The 19,748-nt window shown below is 44.0% G+C and overlaps 1 protein-coding gene across 7 annotated transcripts in view; it reads right to left on the reverse strand.

Moving 5' to 3' along the window:
• Positions 1 to 19,748, reverse strand: part of abcc5 (ATP-binding cassette, sub-family C (CFTR/MRP), member 5) — a 136,149-nt gene that overhangs the window by 67,889 nt on the left and 48,512 nt on the right. For all 7 annotated transcript variants that reach the window (XR_009506872.1, XM_059944643.1, XM_059944647.1 and 4 more), the window contains 2 exons: positions 14,424 to 14,548; positions 9,076 to 9,148 (listed from right to left, as the gene is read on the reverse strand). Coding sequence is in view for 6 of the 7 variants with exons in the window: in XM_059944643.1 (XP_059800626.1) it covers positions 9,076 to 9,148; positions 14,424 to 14,548 (198 nt within the window). In the remaining variant the exon portion in view is untranslated. The remainder of the gene's footprint in view (positions 1 to 9,075; positions 9,149 to 14,423; positions 14,549 to 19,748) is intronic.

The following is a 19,748-nucleotide window of genomic DNA, read 5'->3' on the forward strand; positions in this document are numbered from 1 at the left end:
GTCAACTCTACGCCCGACTGAGTGAGTACGGTCTAACAATCAATCTGGCCAATGCCAGTTCGAGCTCGACACCATTGACTTCCTGGGCCACAGGATTACTAAAGACCCCTCTGCCTGTTAAGGTAGACGCAGTCTGCCATTTCCCCCGACCCACCACGATCAAAGTCCTTCAGGAATTCGTAGGTATGGTCAATTTCTACCTCCGCTTCCTCCCTTCAGCTGCCCAAATCATCCGCCCCCATTCGCCCTGATGTTGGGTCCGGGCAAGGACATTACGTGGGACGAGGAGTCTGCTGCTGCTTTCATTAAAATGAAAGAAGCCTTGGCGAACGCCGCAATGCTAGTGCACCCCAGAATGGACGTCCCTACCGCCCTCACAGTGGACGCCTCTAACACGGCAGTCGGTGGGGTACTGGAGCAACTCATCGCGGGTCACTGGCAACCCTTGGCGTTTTTCAGCAAACACTTGCGGCCACCCGAGCTCAAATACAGTGCTTTCGACCGGGAACTGTTGGCGCTGTACCTGGCAATCCGGCATTTCAGGTACTTCTTAGAAGGTAGGCCCTTCACCGCGTTCACGGACCACAAGCCGCTTACCTTTACATTCACGAAAGTATCCGATCCCTGGTCGTCCCGCCAGCAGCGCCATCTGTCCTACATCTCTGAATACACGACGGATGTCCGGCATGTCTCGGGAAAAGACAATGTCATGGCGGACGCTCTCTCTCGCCCTAACATTTATGCCCTTTCCCAAGGGGTAGACTTTGAGGTGCTGGCAGAGGCGCAGCAGGCAGACGAGATCCTGAGTTACAGAACCGCAGTCTCCGGTTTGCAGCTCCAGGACCTCCCCGTATTCCCAGGTGAGAGGACCCTACTCTGTGACGTCACCACTGGCCAGCCCCGTCCCGTCAGCTTGGCGGCGACGCGTTTTCGACTCCATTCATAACTTAGTGCACCCCTCCATCAGGACAACCGTCCAGATGGTCTCCAGCAGGTTCGTTTGGCACAGACTCCGCAAGCAGGTCAGTGAATGGGCCAGAACGTGCATGCACTGCCAGACGGCCAAGGTGCAGCGGCACACCAAAGCTCTGCTGCAGTAGTTCCACCCCACCCACCGGCGTTTTGACTACATTCATGTGGATATCGTGGGCCCTCAGCCAGTATCGCGCAGAGCACGGCACCTCCTGACTATCATGGACCGGTTCACAAGATGGCCAGAGGCGGTCCCGCTCACCGATACCACCTCCGAATCTTGTGCCCAGGCACTGATCGCCACCTGGGTGTTCCGCTTTGGTGTACTGGCCCACATTACCTCTGACAGAGGCGCCCAGTTCACCTCCAGCCTGTGGTCAGCTATGGCCAGCCTTTTGGGGACACAGCTGCACCACACCACTGCCTACCACCCACAGTCGAACGGCCTGGTGGAGCGTTTCCACCGTCACCTAAAGTCGGCTCTCATGGCCCGCCTGAGAGGAGCTAGCTGGGTGGACGGGCTTCCCTGGGTCCTACTCGGCATCCATACAGCGCCCAAAGACGATCTGCACACCTCGTTGGCCGAGTTGGTGTACGGTGCACCCCTGGTCGTCCCCGGGGAGTTCATTCCAGCCCCAAGGGGGCAAGAGGAAAATCCCGCAGCAGTCCTGGGCAGACTATGGAGGAGGCTCGGTGACCTGGCCCCCATACCCACTTCGCAGCATGGGCAGAACCCGACCTGCATACCCAAAGACCTGCAGAACTGTAAGTTTGTGTTTGTACGAAGGGGCGGGCATCGGCCACTGCTGCAACGGCCCTACGAGGGGCCGTTTACGGTGCTCAGGAACAACGGGTCCACGTTTGTGCTGGATGTTGGGGGGAGAGAGGAGGTTTTCACGGTGGTCCGACTCAAACAGGCCCATGTGGACTTGACGCAACCAGTCGAGTTTCCGGCACCGTGGCGCAGAGGCCAACCTCCCAAACGGAGTCCGACCCAGACTGTGGACATTGGGGGGGGGGGGGGGGGGGGGGTGTATCACCAGTTCTGGGAGGGGGGTTATGTGGCGACCCACTTCCTAGTGCACTCGAACAGGCTCACAAATAGCCAGCGCGCCGGCACAAAGGCCAGTCCCAAAAGGGCGCCAGGTCTGCTTCACCAACAAAGGGAAAAGCCTGCGTGGGATTATGAGTACGTGCCCCTACAGCATCTGCGCCTGGGGAGGGCGGGATCAGGGAGGCTTTAAAGCAAGGCTGTGAAATTCGAATAAAATCTTTCTTTAGCTGTAGTTTATCGACTCTGTGTCGTTATTTTAGCACTGCGTGTGGCACACTGCTACACCAGGTTAATCTGAAGGCAGGGTGGAAGCTGGAGGCAAAGTTGATCAAGTCAAGAAGCTCTGCATGGGTACAGGAAGCAGCACCAATGTAGTCATCGATGTAGTGTAGGAAAATTTGGGGAGTGATACCAGTGTAGGCTTGGAACATGGACTGTTCCACGTATCTGACAAACAGACAGGCATAGCAGGGACCCATGCAAGTACCCATGGCTATATCTTTTGTTTGAAGGAAGGGGGAGGAGCCAATGATAGAAAGAAACAGAGAGATTTTGAGGCCTTCCTAGTGGGGGATGGAGGTGTATAGAGACTGGACATCCAGACTGAAAATAAGATATCAGTATGATATCTTGAGAACTTGAAATTACTGAAAAGATCAAGAGTGTGTGAGGTGTCACGGATGTAGGAAGGGATTGAACCAGGGGGGATAAAACTGAGTCAAGGTATGCAGATACAAGTTCAGTCAGGCAGGAACAAGCAGAAACGATGGGTCTACCTGGACAGGCAAGTTTGTGGATCTTGGGTAGGAGGTGTGAGGTGAGGGAACTACGAGGTTGGTGGCAGTGGATGAGAGACCCCCAGAGTTAATAAGATCGATGATGGAGTGGAAGACAATAGCCTGGTGCTCTGTAGTGAGGTCCTTTTCGAGGGATAAGCAAGAAGAGCTGTCTGACAATGGTCGCCAGACCTTAGCAAGGTAGAAGTCAGTTTGCCAAACTACCACAGCACACCCCTTATCTGCTGGTTTGATGGTGAGGTTTGGATTAGCGCAGAATAAGTGGAGACCAGTGCTTTCGGAAGGAGGTTGGAGTTGGTGAGAGGAGTGGTGAAGTTGCAATGGTTGATATCCTGCCAACAGTTAGCAATGAAAAGATCTGGAACAGGCAGAAGACCAGAGTGGGGTGTCCAGGAAGGGGGGGGGGGGTTGAAGGGAGAAGGCGTCATCGGTGCAGGATGGAGATTCCTTACCAAAGAAGTAGGCCCGGAGATGGAGGTGGTAGAAGAAGAACTCAGCATCATAGTGGGCGTGGTACTCACCGAGGTATAGGCGCAGGGGGACAAAGGTGAGGCTTCTACCGAGGACAGAACATTTTGCCTCAGAGACAGGAAGGTCAGAGGGGATCATGAAGACCTGGTATAGATGAGAGCTGGGATCAGAGGAAGGGAAGGGAGTTGGTCGTGTCAGAAGAGAGGGGAAGGTTGGGGTGTTCAGGGAAAGTGGGACAACAGCAAGATGGAAGCTTTGAGGACCCAAGAGCTGGTAGTGGGACCTGAAGAGATGCAGGATTGCAGAGTGGTGGCAGAGGAAGGGGAGTCAGGGATTCCAGCAGCAGCGTGTAAAGTCCCAGCCTGGAGGTGCTGTCTGTCAAGTTTGGAGTTGGAGTTGGAGATTGCATAATCGGCACTTTGAAGGAGTCTGAGATCATTGGAACCTGCATTGATGGTGGTGGAGTCCGGGATCTGAATCTGCTCGAGATCATTAGAACTGTTGAGATCTGCAGCAGGGATCAGGGACTGGAAACTTCCATGCCCGCCGGCACTGGAGACAGCAAGCTCTATAGTCTGTAATCGGGCAATTTTCTGATCCTTGTAGGACATGAGAAAGCCGAAGAACTGGTGACTGAAAGCATTGATCTGGCGGAAGATATAGTAGTGTACAGGTCCATTTTAGGCAGCAGAGAGAGAATTACGGAGTTGTGGAAGTGACTAGGATGGGACCCTAGGTGCCTTCTCGTGTCAGAAAGTATGTCGCATAGAATGCAGTGGGAGAAACAGTCAATTGAATGTGAGTACCAGGAGTCCTCAAAGGGTCCAAATCGAGAGGTTTGAAAACAGATCTGGAAGCCATATGGTACAAGCTGGCGGCAAAGATATGTTCCCAGTAAGTATAAGTGGCTGTGGTAGCTGATCTGGATGAACGCATAGTTGAAGAGTAGGAGGGCTGCAGAAGTCACAGAGGGGAACAGTGAGAGAGGGGGGTTTCACTGAACTCCTGAAAGGAAGGTTTAGTCTTTTTTAGGGTAGGCATCACTGGAAGAAACTTAGCAGTGTAGTAGTCCAATCATAAACAAGAGAAAAATCTGCAGATGCTGGAAATCCAAGCAACACACACAAAATGCTGGAGCTCAGCAGGCCAGGCAGTATCTATGGAAAACAGTAAACAGTCAACATTTTGGGTCGAGACCCTTCATCAGGACTGGAGAGAAAAAAAGATGAGTCAGAGTTAGAAGGTGGGGGAAGGGGAGGAAGCAACATAAAGTGACAGGTGGAACCGTGGTGTGGGGGGAGATGAGGGGTGAAATAAAGAGCTGGAAGGTTGATTGGTGAAAGAGATACAGAGCTGGAGAAGGGAGAATCTGATAGGAGAGAGGAGAGGGCAGAAGGCGATGGAAGAAAGAAAAGGGGGAAGAGCACCAGAGGGAGGTGATGGGCAGGCAAGGAGATAAGGTGAGAGAGGAAAATGGGAATGGGGAATGGTGAAGGGGGGGGGGGGGGTCATTACTGGAAGTTTGAGAAATCGATGTTCATGCCACCAGTTTGAGGGCTACCCAGACCGAATACAAAGTGTTGCTCCTCTAACTTGAGTGTTGCCTCACACCAATAGTAGACGAGGCCACGGACTGACATGCCAGAATGGCAATGGGAAGTGGAATTAAAATGTGTGGCCACTGGGAGATCCCACTTCTTCTGGCAGACGGAGCTTCGGTGCTTGGCAAAGCCATCTCTCAATCTACATCAGGTCTCACCAAAAAAATCAGAAGGCCACACTGGGAGCACCAGACGCAATAGATTCACAGGTGAAGTGTTGCCTCACCTGGAAGGACTGTTTGGGGCACAGTGAGGGAGGAAGTGTAGAGGCAGGTGTAGCACTTGTTCTGCTTGCAAGGATAAGTGCTGGGAGGCACTGGGGATGTAATTTACATTTTCTAAGTTTGTGGACAACAATACTTATCAGTATCAGGAACTGAGAAGAGTTAAATGATAGACTGCACAAGATATTAATAAGCTGTTGAAGCAGGTACACAGTTGGCCAACGTCATTTAATTTAGGGAAATGTGAAGTGATACATTGTGTCAGGAAGAACGAGGAGAGGTATGAAGGATACTGCTCTTAGAGGGGCAATGTGGAGATAAGGGTGCATCAATGATGTAAGTGGCTGCCCAGGCAGAGGCAATGGTACATATCACATACACATGTCCAACAGATGCATGGAGTATAGAAGAAAAAGGTTATGCTGATCTTATATAAAATACTGATCTGGTCTCAGTTGAGGTATTGTGTTCAATTTCGTTTAGCTCACTATATATGAAGCCTGACAAAAGCATTAGATAGAATCCAGAAAAGATTTATAGGGGTTTAGAGTTAGAAGGATTGGTTAGCGAGTTTGGGATCATTTTATTTTGAAGGCCAAGAAATGACTTGACAGAAATATACAAACTTATAAAGCCGTAAGATATAGGAACAGAAGTAGGCCATTTAATCATGGGCTGATCCAATTCTTCCAGTCATCCAGTCCCCTGCCTTCTCCCCATACCCTTTGATGCCCTGGCTAATCAAGAACCTATCTATCTCAACCTTAAATGCACCCAATGACTTGGCCTCCACAGCCACCCTCTGCCTAAAATAATTTCTCAGCACCTCTGTTTTAAATGGATGTCATTCAACCCTGAAGTCGTGCCCTCTTGTCCAAGACTCCCCCTACTATGGGAAATAACTTTGCCATATCTAATCTGTTCAGGCCTTTTAACATTCGGAATGTTTCGATGAGATCCCCCCTCATTCTCCTGAACTCCAGGGAATACAGCCCAAGAGCTGCCGGGCGTTCCTCATACAGGAACCCTTCAGTCCTGGAATCATTCTCGTGAACCTTCTCTAAACCCTCTCCAATGTTAGTATATCCTTTCTAAAATATGGAGCCCAAAACTGCATACAATACTCCAAGTTTGGTCTCACGAGAGTCTTATAGAGCCTCGACACCATATCCCTGCTCTTATATTCTACACCTCCAGAAATGAACGCCAACATCTTATTTCGAATGTATCTGTCTTGCACTTCCCTCATTTTTCACAGAAACTCCAACCACTGCAGCTCTGCTGATTTTCCCGCTAGTGTCCCTTTCTAAGTCAACTTTAACCAGTTCCCCTCTCATGCCATTGTAATTTCCTTTATTCCACTGAAATACTGACACACTGGAATTTAACTTTTACTTCTCAAATTTCAAAGTGAACTCGGTTATATTGTGATCACTGTTCCCTAAGGGTTCCTTAACCTTAAACTCTCTTATCACCTCCGGATCATTGCACAGCACCCAATCCAGCATCGTTAATCCCCTTATGGGCTCAACAACAAGCTGTTCTAAAAAGCCATCCCTTAGACATTCTATAAATTCTCTCGAGATCCAGTACTGGCCTGGTTTTCCCAATCCACTTTCATGTTAAAATCCGCAACAATTACGACGTTGCCCTTCTGAGACGCCTTTTCTCTCTCCTGCTGCAATTTGTAATCCACATCCCAGCTGCTGTTAGGGTCCTTTTACCCTTACCATTTCTTAACTCAACCCACAGAGACTCTACACCTTCCGATCCAATGTCATCCCTTTCTAATGATTTAATACAATTTCTTATACACAAGGCCACACCACCCCCTCTGCCTACTAACCTATCTTTCCGACACACCATTTATCATTGGATGTTCAACTCCCAATGGCAGGCATCCTTTAGCTAAGTTTCAGAGATGGCCGCAATGTGATACTTGCCAATTTGTAGCTGAATTTCAAGATCGTCCATTTTATTTCTTATGCTGCATGGATTCAAATATAACACTCTCAGTCCAGTGTTTGTTGCTTTCTGTTTTAACTGCACCACATCTCTATAGCCCTGAAAATCATCCCACTGGCTGCGATTATGTCTCATCTCTTGCCTGTTCTATCATCTCTGTTGCATGCTATCTTTGATTTATTTCTGCTTTCCCCTTCCTTAGTTCTATCAGTCCAGTTCCCAAACCCCTGCCGAATTAGTTTAAACATTCCCTAACAGCTCTATTAAACCTGCCTGCTAGGATATTGGACCTTTTTGGGTTCAGACGTAACCCGGCCTTTTTGTACAGGTTGTGCCTACCCCAGAAGAGGCCCCAATGATCCAGGAACCCGAAGCCCTGCCCCCTAAATCAGTCTCTCAGCCATGCATTAATATGCCTGATCATGCCATTCTTGCTCTCGTTAACACATGGCACAGGCAGCAATCCTGAGGTAACAACCCTGGAGATCCAGCTTTTCAGCTTCTTACCCAATTCCCTGAATTCTCTCTTCTTCCTCTGTCATTGGTACCAACATGTACCAAGATTTCTGGCAGTTCACCCTCTCCCTTTAGAATACTCTGCACCCGATCCGAGACATCCTGTACTCTAGCACCTGGGAGGCAAAACACCTTGCGGGTATCTCTATCAGGCTGACAGAACCTCCTGTTTGTTCCCCTCACTATGGAATCCTCTCTGACTTATCATAGAAAGGACGTGTTAAAACTGGAGAGGGTTCAAAGAAGGTTCACGAAAATAATTCCAGGATTGAATGGCTTGTGATATGAAAAGCGTCTGATGGCTCTGGGCCTGTATTCACTAGAATTCAGAAGAATGAGGGGTGACCTCATTGAAACCTATCAAATGGTGAAAGGCCTTGATAAAGTGGATGTGGAGAGGATGTTTCCTATGGTGAGAGAGTCTAACACCAGAGGACGCATCCTTAAAATGGAGTGGCATCCTTTTAGAATGGAGATAAGGAGTAATTTCTTTAGCCAGAGAGTAGTGAATCTGTGGAATTATTTGCCACAGCCAGTTGTGGCAACCAAGTCTTCATGTACATTTAATCAAGAGGTTGATAGATTCTTGACTGGTCAGGGCATGGAGGAATACGGGAAGAAGGTTGGTGATTGGGGCTAATAGGGAAATTGGATCAGCTATAAAGAAATGACAGAGCAGACTTGATGGGCCAGATAGCCTAATTCTGCTTCAATATCTCATGGTCTTATGAATCATAGCAAAGGAACAAAATTATCCAAAAACTTTTGCCACTAAATTCTGTATATATTTTACCCTGTAAAAGAGTGGAGAATTACAGAAGGACCATGGAATTTTTCTACTTTGTTAAAGCTGATGCTTTATGAGTCTGTTTTCAATCAGTTCACAGGGAAGAGTTTTACTTCAGTTTCTGTGGACCTCTTAAAGTATTCACTCTTAAAGGATATTCAAGGATTACTATACTCAAGCAATATGAAATAAGAATAAACAAGAGAAAATCTGCAGATGCTGGAAATCTGAGCGACAAACACAAACTGCTGGAGGAACTCAGCAGGCCAGGCAGCATCTATGGAAAAAAGTATAGTCGATGTTTTGGGCCAAAACAGTTTGACAGGACTGGAGATAAAAATGCTGAGCAGCAGATTTAAAAGGTGAGGGAGGGGAGAGAGAAACTCCAGGTGATAGGTCTCAAAGAGTTGGAGAGCAGCAGGGATCACAGAAGGGTAGCAGTGAGACACAGTTTCACTGAAGTCCCGTCGAAGGGAAGATTTAAACTTCTTGTCAATCAAAAGCTGCTGCTTGCCCAACAAAGTTCCAGCAGGAACTGCGTTCCTGCAAATTATTGCGGCCTAAGCGACTAGCTGTCCTTAGAATTTTCTGGTTTTAATTTCAGATTTCCTGCATCTACAGTTTTAATGATTTTCAGTTTAGCTAAGCATAATATAGGTACAGCAAACAAAAAGAGCACATTTCATACCTGTGTCAAATCTCCATTGGGCAATACTGCAAGATCTTGCTTGAGGCAGCATACTGCAAGAACATTATTATATCTGTGTTGAAGAGAAAAAAAATTAATTTTATTACATTAAATGTTGTCACATTTAATATATTCACAAAAACATTTATGCTCTATATTTAATCAATTAAGTGGAACAAATGTTCACAAAGATTGCTTGCATCAAAGAGCTGGTTAACAAGCAAACAGTTCCGAAGAACCAGACAAGCCACGTTGCAATCCAGTTTGCACATTTTTTGACGGAATAGATGCTTAGCTTACACCAAAGAAGTTACTTTAAATTAAGTGGCCTTTGCAGGTGTGAAATGTTGCAGGTGCAACTAATACAGTCCTTTAAAAGTTTGAAGCTCATGAACCTGATTTACAGAGCAGTTTGAATTTTTTTTTTTTAAAAATGGCCAAATTCAACATGAAGAGATTTACAGCAGCTATCTATATAGGTTTCGGGGTCTTTCTAGAAATTAAATGCAAGTCTTTACAACAATTAGACTTGTAAAGCCTAATTACGCAAAGCCTTATTAGAAGGATCAAATTTTACATCCTAATTGTTAGCTTAAGAATCCACCAACCTTAATCTGACCTTGTACTTCTCTACTCTTCACTCCACTATGCTCTTTCAAGAGTTGAAATTGCTCCATTTTCACTAACTCTTGGACTTCTCCACCAACAGGATTTGTTGGTGTCAGAGTTGCATTAAGATTTATCTGGATCAGCTAGCTTATTGCTACAAGTTTAAAGGTAATTTTTTTATAGCTCATAACCTTTCATGCAATTATTGTAGTTATTAACTAAGTACCTGGAAACTTAAACTTTTATGCTGGGGAAGTCTGGGTCAGAAGCCACCTTCTCCTGCAAAAGTAAAGTGCCTTGGTTGCTCTAAATCTTAAATGAGAACAATTCATGTAGGTCAGGCAGCTTTTGTGGACTATTCTACTGGAAGGCAAATGACTTGAAAGGTGAACAGTTCTTTCTCAACAAATGTTGCTTGATCTCTTAAACATTTCCAGCATTTTCTGTTTGTTCATTTTGGGCTGTTTCCTTACTGAGTCTTAGAAAAACTACTGTCTGTTGGAAACTTGATTTTGTTCTGACCTATTGCTTGCCCTTGGTTTTAGCTCTGCTGCCATGAAAATTTCACTCCATGCTACAAGATAGTTCATCTTTACTTGCTCAACCTGTACACCCTCACATTGACTTTTCAAGTAGTCTTTTTCTCCATTTTCTACTCTTCATCTTCTATGGAAAATGTGCAGCACTCAACCAATTACTTCTAATTGCTCCTGGACTCACTGTACCTCACTAATCTCTAGATCTAGCACACTCGTCTCAGGCTTGCCAAACATTTACGTCTTTATTTTTATCTTTATTTAGAGATATAGAATGTAATAGGCCCTTCTGGCCCAACAGTGCTATTTATTCTTCATATGGACCATTCTAATCAGCAGGCACAATGGGAGAATATTAATTTTCAAAGGTAGGAAAAGGCAGGAGGTCCTGAAAACCTAACTATAGGGAGTTAGGAAGAAAGTTGAGAAGCAGGACCTCAAAGGTAGTAATCTCGGGATTACTGCATGTGCCACCTAACAGTCAGTATAGGAATAGAATGAGGTGGAGGATAGCTGCGTGGCTGAGGGATTGGAGCAGGGGTCAGGGATTCAGATTTCTGGATAATTGGGACTTCTTTTGGGGCACGTGTGTCCTGTACAAAAAGGACAGGTTGCACTTGAATCCCAGGGATACCAATATCCTGGCAGGGAGGTTTGCTAAGGCTATTGGGGAGACTTTAAACTAGAATTGCTGGGGGGGGGGGGGGTGTGAACCGAATTGATGTGACAGAGGAAAGAGAGATTGCCTCACAAATAGAGAGCTTGGAGACTGCGAAAGGGAGGATAGGCAAATAATAGAGAAGGTATGTGCTCAGACCAATGGTTTGAGATGTGTCTATTTTAATGCAAGCAGTACTATGAACAAAGCTGATAGCTTAGAGCACAGGTTAGCACTTGGAGCTATGATGTTGTGGCCATTACAGAGACTTGGATGGCTCAGGGGCAGAAATACTTAAGAGTGCCAGATTTTAGATGTTTCAGAAAGGACAGAGAGGGAGGCAAAAGAGGTGGGGACATGGCACTGCTGATCAGAGATAGTGTCACGGCTGTAGAAAAGGAGGAAGTCATGAAGGGATAGTCTACAGAGTCCCTGTGGGTGGAAGTTAGGAATAGGAAGGGGTCAATAACTCGACTGGGTGCTTTTTATAGACCACCAAATAGTAACAAGGACATCGAGGAGCAGATGGGAAGACAGATTCTGCAAAGGTGTAATAGTAACAGGGTTGTTGTAGTGGGAGATTTTAATTTCCCAAATATTGATTAGCACCCTCCTAGAATGAGGGGTTTAGATGGGGTGGAATTTGTTAGGTGTGTTCAGGAAGGTTTCTTGACACAATATATAGATAAGCTTACAAGAAGAGAGGCTATACTTGATCTGGTATTGGGAAATGAACCTGGTCTGGTGTCAGATTTCTCAGTGGGAGAGCATGTTGAAGATAATGATCACAATTCTATCTCCTTTGGCAGAGCATTGGAGAGGGATAAGAACAGACAAGTTAGGGAAGCGTTCAATTGGAGTAAGGGGAAATATGAGGCTATCAGGCAGGAACTTGGAAGCATAAATTGGAAACAGATGTTCTCAAGGAAACATACAGAAGTAATGTGGGTAAATGTTCAGGGGATATTTGCGTGGGGTTCTGCATAGGTACCTCCCAATGAGACAGGGAAAGGATGGTAGGGTACAGGAAGTGTCGTGTATAAAGGCTGTTGTAAATCTAGTCAAGAGGAAAAGAAGAGCTTATGAAAGGTTAAAAAAAAAACACCAAGTAATGATAGAGATCTAGAAGATTATAAGGCTAGCAGGAAGGAACAAGAATGAAATTAGGAGAGCCAGAAGGGGCCGTGAGAAGGCCTTGGCAGAAAGAATTAAGGAAAAGCACAAAGCACTCTACAAGTACATGAAGAGCAAGAGGATAAGACGTGAAAGAATAGGACCTATCAAGTGTGACAGTGGGAAAGTGTGTATGGAAACAGAGGAGATAGCAGAGGTACTTAATGAATACTTTGCTTCAGTATACACTATGGAAAAGGATCTGGGTGATTGTAGGGATGACTTGCAGTGGACTGAAAAGCTTGAGATGTAGACATTAAGGAAGAGGATGTGCAGGAGCTTTTGGAAAGCATCAAGACAGGATGTACCCGAGGCTACTGTGGGAAGCGAGAGAGGACATTGTTGAGCCTCTGGCGATGATCTTTGCATCATCAATGAGGACAGGAGAGGTTCCAGAGGATTGGAGGGTTGCAGATGTTGTTCCCTTGTTCAAGTAAGGGAGTAGAGACAGCCCAGGAAATTATAGGCCAGTGAGTCTTACTTCAGTGGTTGGAGAAGATCCTGAGAGGCAAGATTTATGAACATTTGGAGGGGCATAATATGATTAGAAATAGTCAGCATGGCTTTTCAAAGGCAGGTTGTGCCTTACAAGCCTGATTGAATTTTTTGAGGATGTGACTAAACACATTGATGAAGGTAGAGCTGTAGATGTAGTGTATATGGATTTCAGCAAGGCATTTGATAATGGCATGGGATCCAAGGGGACATTGCTTTGTGGATTCAGAACCGGCTTGCCAACAGAGTGGTTGTAGATGAGCCATATTCTGTATGGAGGTCGGTAACCAGTGATGTGCCACAGTTCTAGGACCCCTACTCTTTGTGATTTTTATAAATGACCTGGATGAGGAAGTGGAGCGATGGGTTAGTACATTTGCTGATGGCAGAAAGGTTGGGGGTGGTGGGAGGGAATGGTGCAAGGCAAAAGGAGATGGTGGAGTAAGGTAGAAAAGGGGGAGGGAGATGGGCAGATAGAGACAAACAGACATACTTTATTGATCCTGAGGGAAATTGGGTTTCGTTACAGCTGCACCACCAAGAATAGTAAAGAAATATAGCAATATAAAACCACAAATAACTAAATAATAATAAGTTAATCATCCCAAGTGGGAAAATACGTCCAGGACCAGCCTATTGGCTCAGGGTGTCTGACACTCCAAGGGAGGAGTTGTAAGGTTTGATGGCCACAGGTAGGAATGACTTCCTATGAAGCTCAGTGTTACATCTCGGTGGAATGAGTGTCTGGCTGAATGTACTCCTGTGCCTAACACAGGAGAACTAAAGAAAGAAAAGCAAAGTTTGGGGAAGAGGGAGAAATCAAAGAAAAAGAGAAAGGAAAACATACACAGTAAAAGAAGAGCAAGATGTAAATCCACACCTTGCTAACCTGCTGCTCCACGTTGGCACTCCTGCACCTTGAAGTTCAGTGGTGCATGGTCCTCTGACTGTGGAGTTCAGACGCCAAGCCACCCTGACCAAGGTGGATGGAGGGTATAGTGTGGTGCTTTTCTGATTGCGCTCTATTGATTTTAATATCATTTAAACATCTCTGCTAATCAAAGTCATAGAAAAACTTAATGAAACTTAATGAAATAATTAAAAGTTAAATTGTTTAACAAAAAATATAATCAATGCCCCATTTAACTCTTTATATTATAATCCTCTGTCCAAAAATTCCCACTGAAATCAAATAGACCTCAACTTTGGGACGGCAATTCTCTCACATAGTGCTGAAGAATCTCGACAGTACGTTCTACAGCTGCATGGTGTACACCTATAGAAGAACTGAGGGCTTCAGCTACCTAATCTGTAAGTTTCAGATATTTGCATTTTACAGTGTAGGTTCAGGTTCAACAGATTAAAGGTCAGCATGAGATTTTCTGACTATGATACGAATAGAACAAATCAAAGTATCAAAGAGAAATAGCAAGGAAGCATATAAGGATGGTGTGGTCAAGTACATTAAAGTGTGCAAATGACAAGGATATTTCATCACATCTGGCCAGGTGTTATCTCTAACATAGATAAGGAATTTTTCAATGTTTTGTACTTGCTCCAGAACACTTACATGGTTCAAAATCCACCCTCATTGCCATACTAATCATTTGTGAACTAATAAAAATAAACATTCAATCAAATCCATGATGATTTTGAAATCTTATTTGATGTGCCTTGACCATTTTCCTTCCACTGAAAGACCATAATGCGTGTGTCCAGCAAGAAATCACTGGCCTGAAAAATTTCCTTCAACACAGAAACAACCTTACCTCCAGATCATTGATGGCAATTTCTGTGTTTAACTAATTGATAACATTATGCTTTGAATACTTAAATTTGACCAACAATTGTCTTAGTAATTCCTAATTTTTTTTTACCTTTCTTCATTGTATGCTTTGTTAAACAGAATATTCTCTCTAACAGTGGCACTTTGAATCCATGCTTGTTGAGCCACGTAGGCAAAATTTCCATCAACTGCAATACTTCCTTCTATCAGGGTCATCTGGATAATAAATGAAAATACATGTTTTCAAGGGCGAGGTGAAAATAGGCGAAGGAGCAAGAAAGAACACATCTAATAACTTATAATCATACCTCCTTCCACTTTCCTTTGCCACTTGAGTTATTATCTCTAAAGAAATCCATTTCCAAAATTATATCAAATGTTATCCCCAATCATGCAAATGATTTTCATACTTGCTTACTTTAAAGATTTGAACTACAGCACGTGTGGAATCACAAGCACTAAACAACTCCAGAAATTTTTGGGAATGCTAACTAGTTTTTCATATACAGTGGTGCTAGGAAGTTTGTGAACCTTGTAGAATTTTCTCTACTTCTGCATAAATATGATCTAAAATGTGATCAGAACTTCATTCAAGTCCTAAAACTAAAAAAAGGGAACCTAATTAAATACAAAACACATTCTACTTTTTCATTTATTTATGAGAAAAATGATACAATACTACATGTATTTGTTGGAAAAAGTATGTGAACGTTGCTTTTTGTGACGGGGGAGGGGCAGAGGAGTGTGACCCCTTTGCACAGCAATAACTTCAACCAAACATTTCCAGTAACTGTTAAATCAGTCCTGCACATTGGCTTGGAGGAACTTAGGCCTTCCCTCCTTACAAAACTCTGGGATGTTGGTGGGTTTCCTTGCATAAACTGCATACTTCAGGTCCTGCCATAATATTTCTATAAAATTAAGGTCAGGACTTTGACTTGGCCATCCCAAAACACAAATTTTCTTCTTTTTAAACCATTCTGTTACTGATTTACTCTTGTCTTTCAGATCACTGCATCTGAAAGTTGCATCATCCAACTTCTATTAAGCTTCAGGTGATGGACTGCTACCCTGACATTCTCCTGTAAAATGTCCTGATTCAATTTTGAATTCATTGTTCCCTCAACAACTGCCAACTGTCCAGGCCTTGAAGCAGCAAAGCAGCCCCAATAAAAGACACTCCTTCCACTAAGCTTCACAGTTGGGATGAGGTGTTGGTTGGTGTTCAGTGCCCTTTTCCCTCTAAACATAGCAGTGTGCATTTCTGCCAGTAAGTTCAACTTTTGTCTCACCTGTCCACATAACATTGTCCCAGAAGCGGTGTAAAATATCCAGGTGGTCTTTTGCAAACTTGAGATGTGCACCAATGTTTTTTTTGTTTTTTTTTGGAGAGCAGTAGTTTCCTCTGTGGTGTCCTTCCAATGACACCATTCTTGTACAGTGCTTTTCTTATAGTGGACAGACAAGCAAAAACTTCAGCAAGTTCCAGAGATTTCAGAAGGTCTTTTCGGTTCTTTTTCACTTCAGCTATTGTGCTATTGGAGTGGTCTTTGCAGGATACTCACTCCCAGGGTAAGTAGCCACAGTACTGAGTTCCCTCCATTTGTAGACAATCTCTCTTAATGTGGACTGATGAATACTCAGGTCTTTAGAAATACTTTTGTAGCCTTTTCCAGCCTCATGTATTTCTACAATTTGTCTTCCCAGGTCCTCTGAAAGTTGTTTTGATAGAACCATGTTGCACATAAACAAATCTTTTGAGAGAAGAGTGGGATCTGTCTTCTTGAGAAGAGCAAGCTCTGTCAGTAACCTTACTTTGTATCTTTTTAATAGGGCAGGGAACCTCTACAACTCCCACCTCCAATCTCATCTCATTGACTGGAACACCCGACTCCAAATAGCTTTTGTAGAAGGCATTAGCCCAGAGTTTCACATACATTTTTCAACAAATACATGTAATATTGGATTTTTTTCCTCAATAAATAAATGAATCTCTTTATCTTGTTTTACTACTTACGTGAAGATCTGATTACATTTTAGGTCATATTTATGCAGAAATATAAAAAATTCGACAGATTTTGCACACTTTCTAGCACCACTGTATCTGAGCTCAAGATCTGTTAACAATATGACAGGAGATCAAGCTTTCCTCATCCATCCAGTTCAGATACTGTATTTGTTCAGACCATTATTTGAATAATCAGTTAAGCACAACATTAACTCTCTTTAGGAACTGGAAGCTGTTCTGGTGACAGTTATTCTGCAGGCAGCATTATTGCATTGCTGGTATTATACATATTGGTGCAATGGTTGAAAAGATGCAATTTTTTAAGATTTTAAATCAAATGAATAAAACAAATGTCAACCAGGCATTCAGAATGATTAGTCATATGTTTATAGTAACTATTTCTTAGGAATGGTTCATGAAAATATAATCATCTGGAGTCCAAAGCCTTTTCTTTAAAATAAAGTCTTATGGCCAGGGTGGATGAAATATAGAATCATATAGTCAATAGTAATGAAGCTACACGGGCCATTCTGTTTGTATCAGCACTTTGAAAGAAAGAGCCAGTTAGTCCGAATTACCTCCTCCTTCTCCAAAAGGATTACAAATTTTTTCTTCTCAAGTGGCTATCTGAATCCATTTTAAAACTTACAATCATCTTTGTAAGTTTTTACGAAGTTTTTGTAAACTTACATCTTTGTAAGTTTTTGGTTATCTATTTAGCCTTGTTCATCTTCCATGATTCCTAAAACATCTCCCCCTAAATGTTTTCTTCATCCAAAGCAAATTTAGACAATTACCAAGCATAATTCTGATTTAACTACATGGAACTCTCTTGCACATCAATATTCTTTGAGTACAGCCACAAAAATATCATATTCTAGATTTTGATTTATAAATCAATGATATGCCAATACCAGAACTTTCAATGCAGTCTTGCACTAACTAGATTTTTGAAGAAATAATCTACAATCATATCATCCCTACTCAATGCCACCACCCAATTCATTCTAGCACACATCAACTGACATACTTCCACATTGGGTATTTTACATTATTTGATGCTATATTCAACATACTAGATTTACCTGCCTGTATCATTTCAGCAAAGTAAACTTTATTTATCCTTGGAATCTGGCCTCTCCTGTCCTTTACATTCCCACCAATTCACTGCCCGAGTAAAACTCCTCAATCTCACCAACTAAGGCAGGGGTGTCAAACTCAAAGACACAGTGGGCCAAAATTTAAAAATCGGTACAAGTCGAGGGCCGGACTGGTTCAGCGTTTATTGCAAAACTTATTGAAATGAATTTATTACACATATTAACCTGGAACTAACAAAGCTTAGGTTATTGCCTACAAAAACAACATTGAACATTAAATAAATAAAAAATCAGTTGCATTTATTTCTTATGGCTTTATCTGCAGCTTTTCCAGAGTAATTTCTAATGAAAACATTTTTCCACAGGCCAACACTCTGTGATTCACACTAGTCTAAGCCAGATACTTGGCATCTCATCTTGGATGCAAGTTCATCAATGTTTGGAGTCAGGCTCTGAGCTGAGGAAATCCTCAGAATTGAGTGAAGGTGTTCATCAGAAAGACGACTCCTGTGTGATGTTTTGTTTATCTTCATCAAAGAGAACAGTTGTTCACACAGATATGTGCTGCCAAACATAGAGAGCATTTGAGCAGCTTGGGTACGCAGCTGGGGCATTGTGTCGGGAATGAAACGTAGAAACTGTGCAGCGCCTACAGAGTCATACTTTGCCTTGAGTGTGTCACTACATTGGAGTTCAATCAGCTCCATTTGTATGTTGGTTGGTGCGCTTTCCACGTCAGCTGCAAAGGGATTACCGAGCAGTTCAAACTTGCATTTTTGGGCTTCAAAGTCGGCAAATCGCCATGTGAAGTCAGCACCAAGTATGCTAAGTTTTTCAGCAAACTTTGCACGTGGGAACACTGCGGTAGAAACCTGCTCTTTCATAGTTTGGCAACACGGAAAATGGCTCAAGTTTTCTTGCTGCATCTGCGTCTCCCACAGGCGCAGCTTGGTTTTAAAAGCCCTCACTGCAGCGTACATGTCTGTGATCACACGACCCCGCCCCTGAAGCTTCAGGTTGAGCGCATTGAGATGGCTCGAGATGTCACACAGAAACGCCATTTCACAAAGCAACTTATTATCCCGGAGCTCTATTGTGTCTTTCCCTTTGCTTTCTATGAACTGACAGATCTCCTCACGCAACACGAAACATCTTTTCAGCACTTTTCCTTGGCTTAACCATCACACCTCTGTGTGATAGGGCAAATCATTATGTTCCAACTCCTCCAGAAACTACTTGAACTCACGGTGATTTAAACCTTTGGCTCTTATGAAGTTAACTGCTCGTGTTATGGTGCTCATTATATGTTCCATTTTCGAGGCTTTGCCACACGATTCCTGGTGTATGATGCAGTGATAAGCTGTCAGCTCACCTGCGCCGTTTTCCTCCCGCATCTTCTCCCGGATCCTGCCCACCAATCCACTCTTTTGACCACACATCGCAGGCACTCCATCTGTCGTCAGTCCCACAAGTTTATCCCAAGGCAGCCTCATTATATTTACACATCTGGATACCTCTTCAAGGAGATCTTTTCCAGTAGTTGTGCCATGCATTGATCTTAATCCCAGAAGTTCCTCTGTTGCACACAGACTTGAGTCCACTCCACGAATGAAAATTGACAATTGGGCCGTATCAGAAGTGTACCTGCTCTCATCCACAGCAAGGGCATATTCGATGAAATCTCTTCCCTTCCCCACCAGCTGTTGTTGTAGATTGGTGGCAAGCTCACGTACACGGTCAGCAACGGTGTTTCTGCTCAGGCTCACATTTGAAAATGCTTGCCTTTTATCTGGGCACACGACGTCGCAAACTTTTAACAAATTCTCCCTCGGTAAAGGGCCGGGCTGATTTAGCGATCTCTGCTGCCACAATAAAACTAGCCTTTACAGCAGCCTCACTTTGTGTTTTGGCTTTTGTGAACATAGCCTGCTGTGACACCAGACTTCTTTTCAACTCTTCTACCTTCTGGAGCTTCTGTTTCTTGTCCAGATGCTTGTATTTGTCGTGGTGTTTTGTTTCATTGTGTCGTCTTACGATATATTCTTTAATTACAGCCACACCATCTCCGCACACAAGACAAACAGGTTTGCCCTTTATATCTGCGAACATATACTCTGCCTCCCACCTGCCTTGAAAACCCCTGTTTTCAAAGTCCACCTTTCGTTCAGCCATTTTTGGGGAGAGGGATAGCTGAAAGTTGACCACACGTGACTAGCGCCATAAGGATGCTGATGAGAGAGTAAGGCAAGCATGAGCAATGCACTGGCAGTGCATTGTGGGATTTGTAGTATTAGTGGTGCATGCAATA

The sequence above is a fragment of the Hypanus sabinus genome, chromosome 2, assembly GCF_030144855.1.
Source record: "Hypanus sabinus isolate sHypSab1 chromosome 2, sHypSab1.hap1, whole genome shotgun sequence".
Lineage (NCBI taxonomy): Eukaryota > Metazoa > Chordata > Chondrichthyes > Myliobatiformes > Dasyatidae > Hypanus > Hypanus sabinus.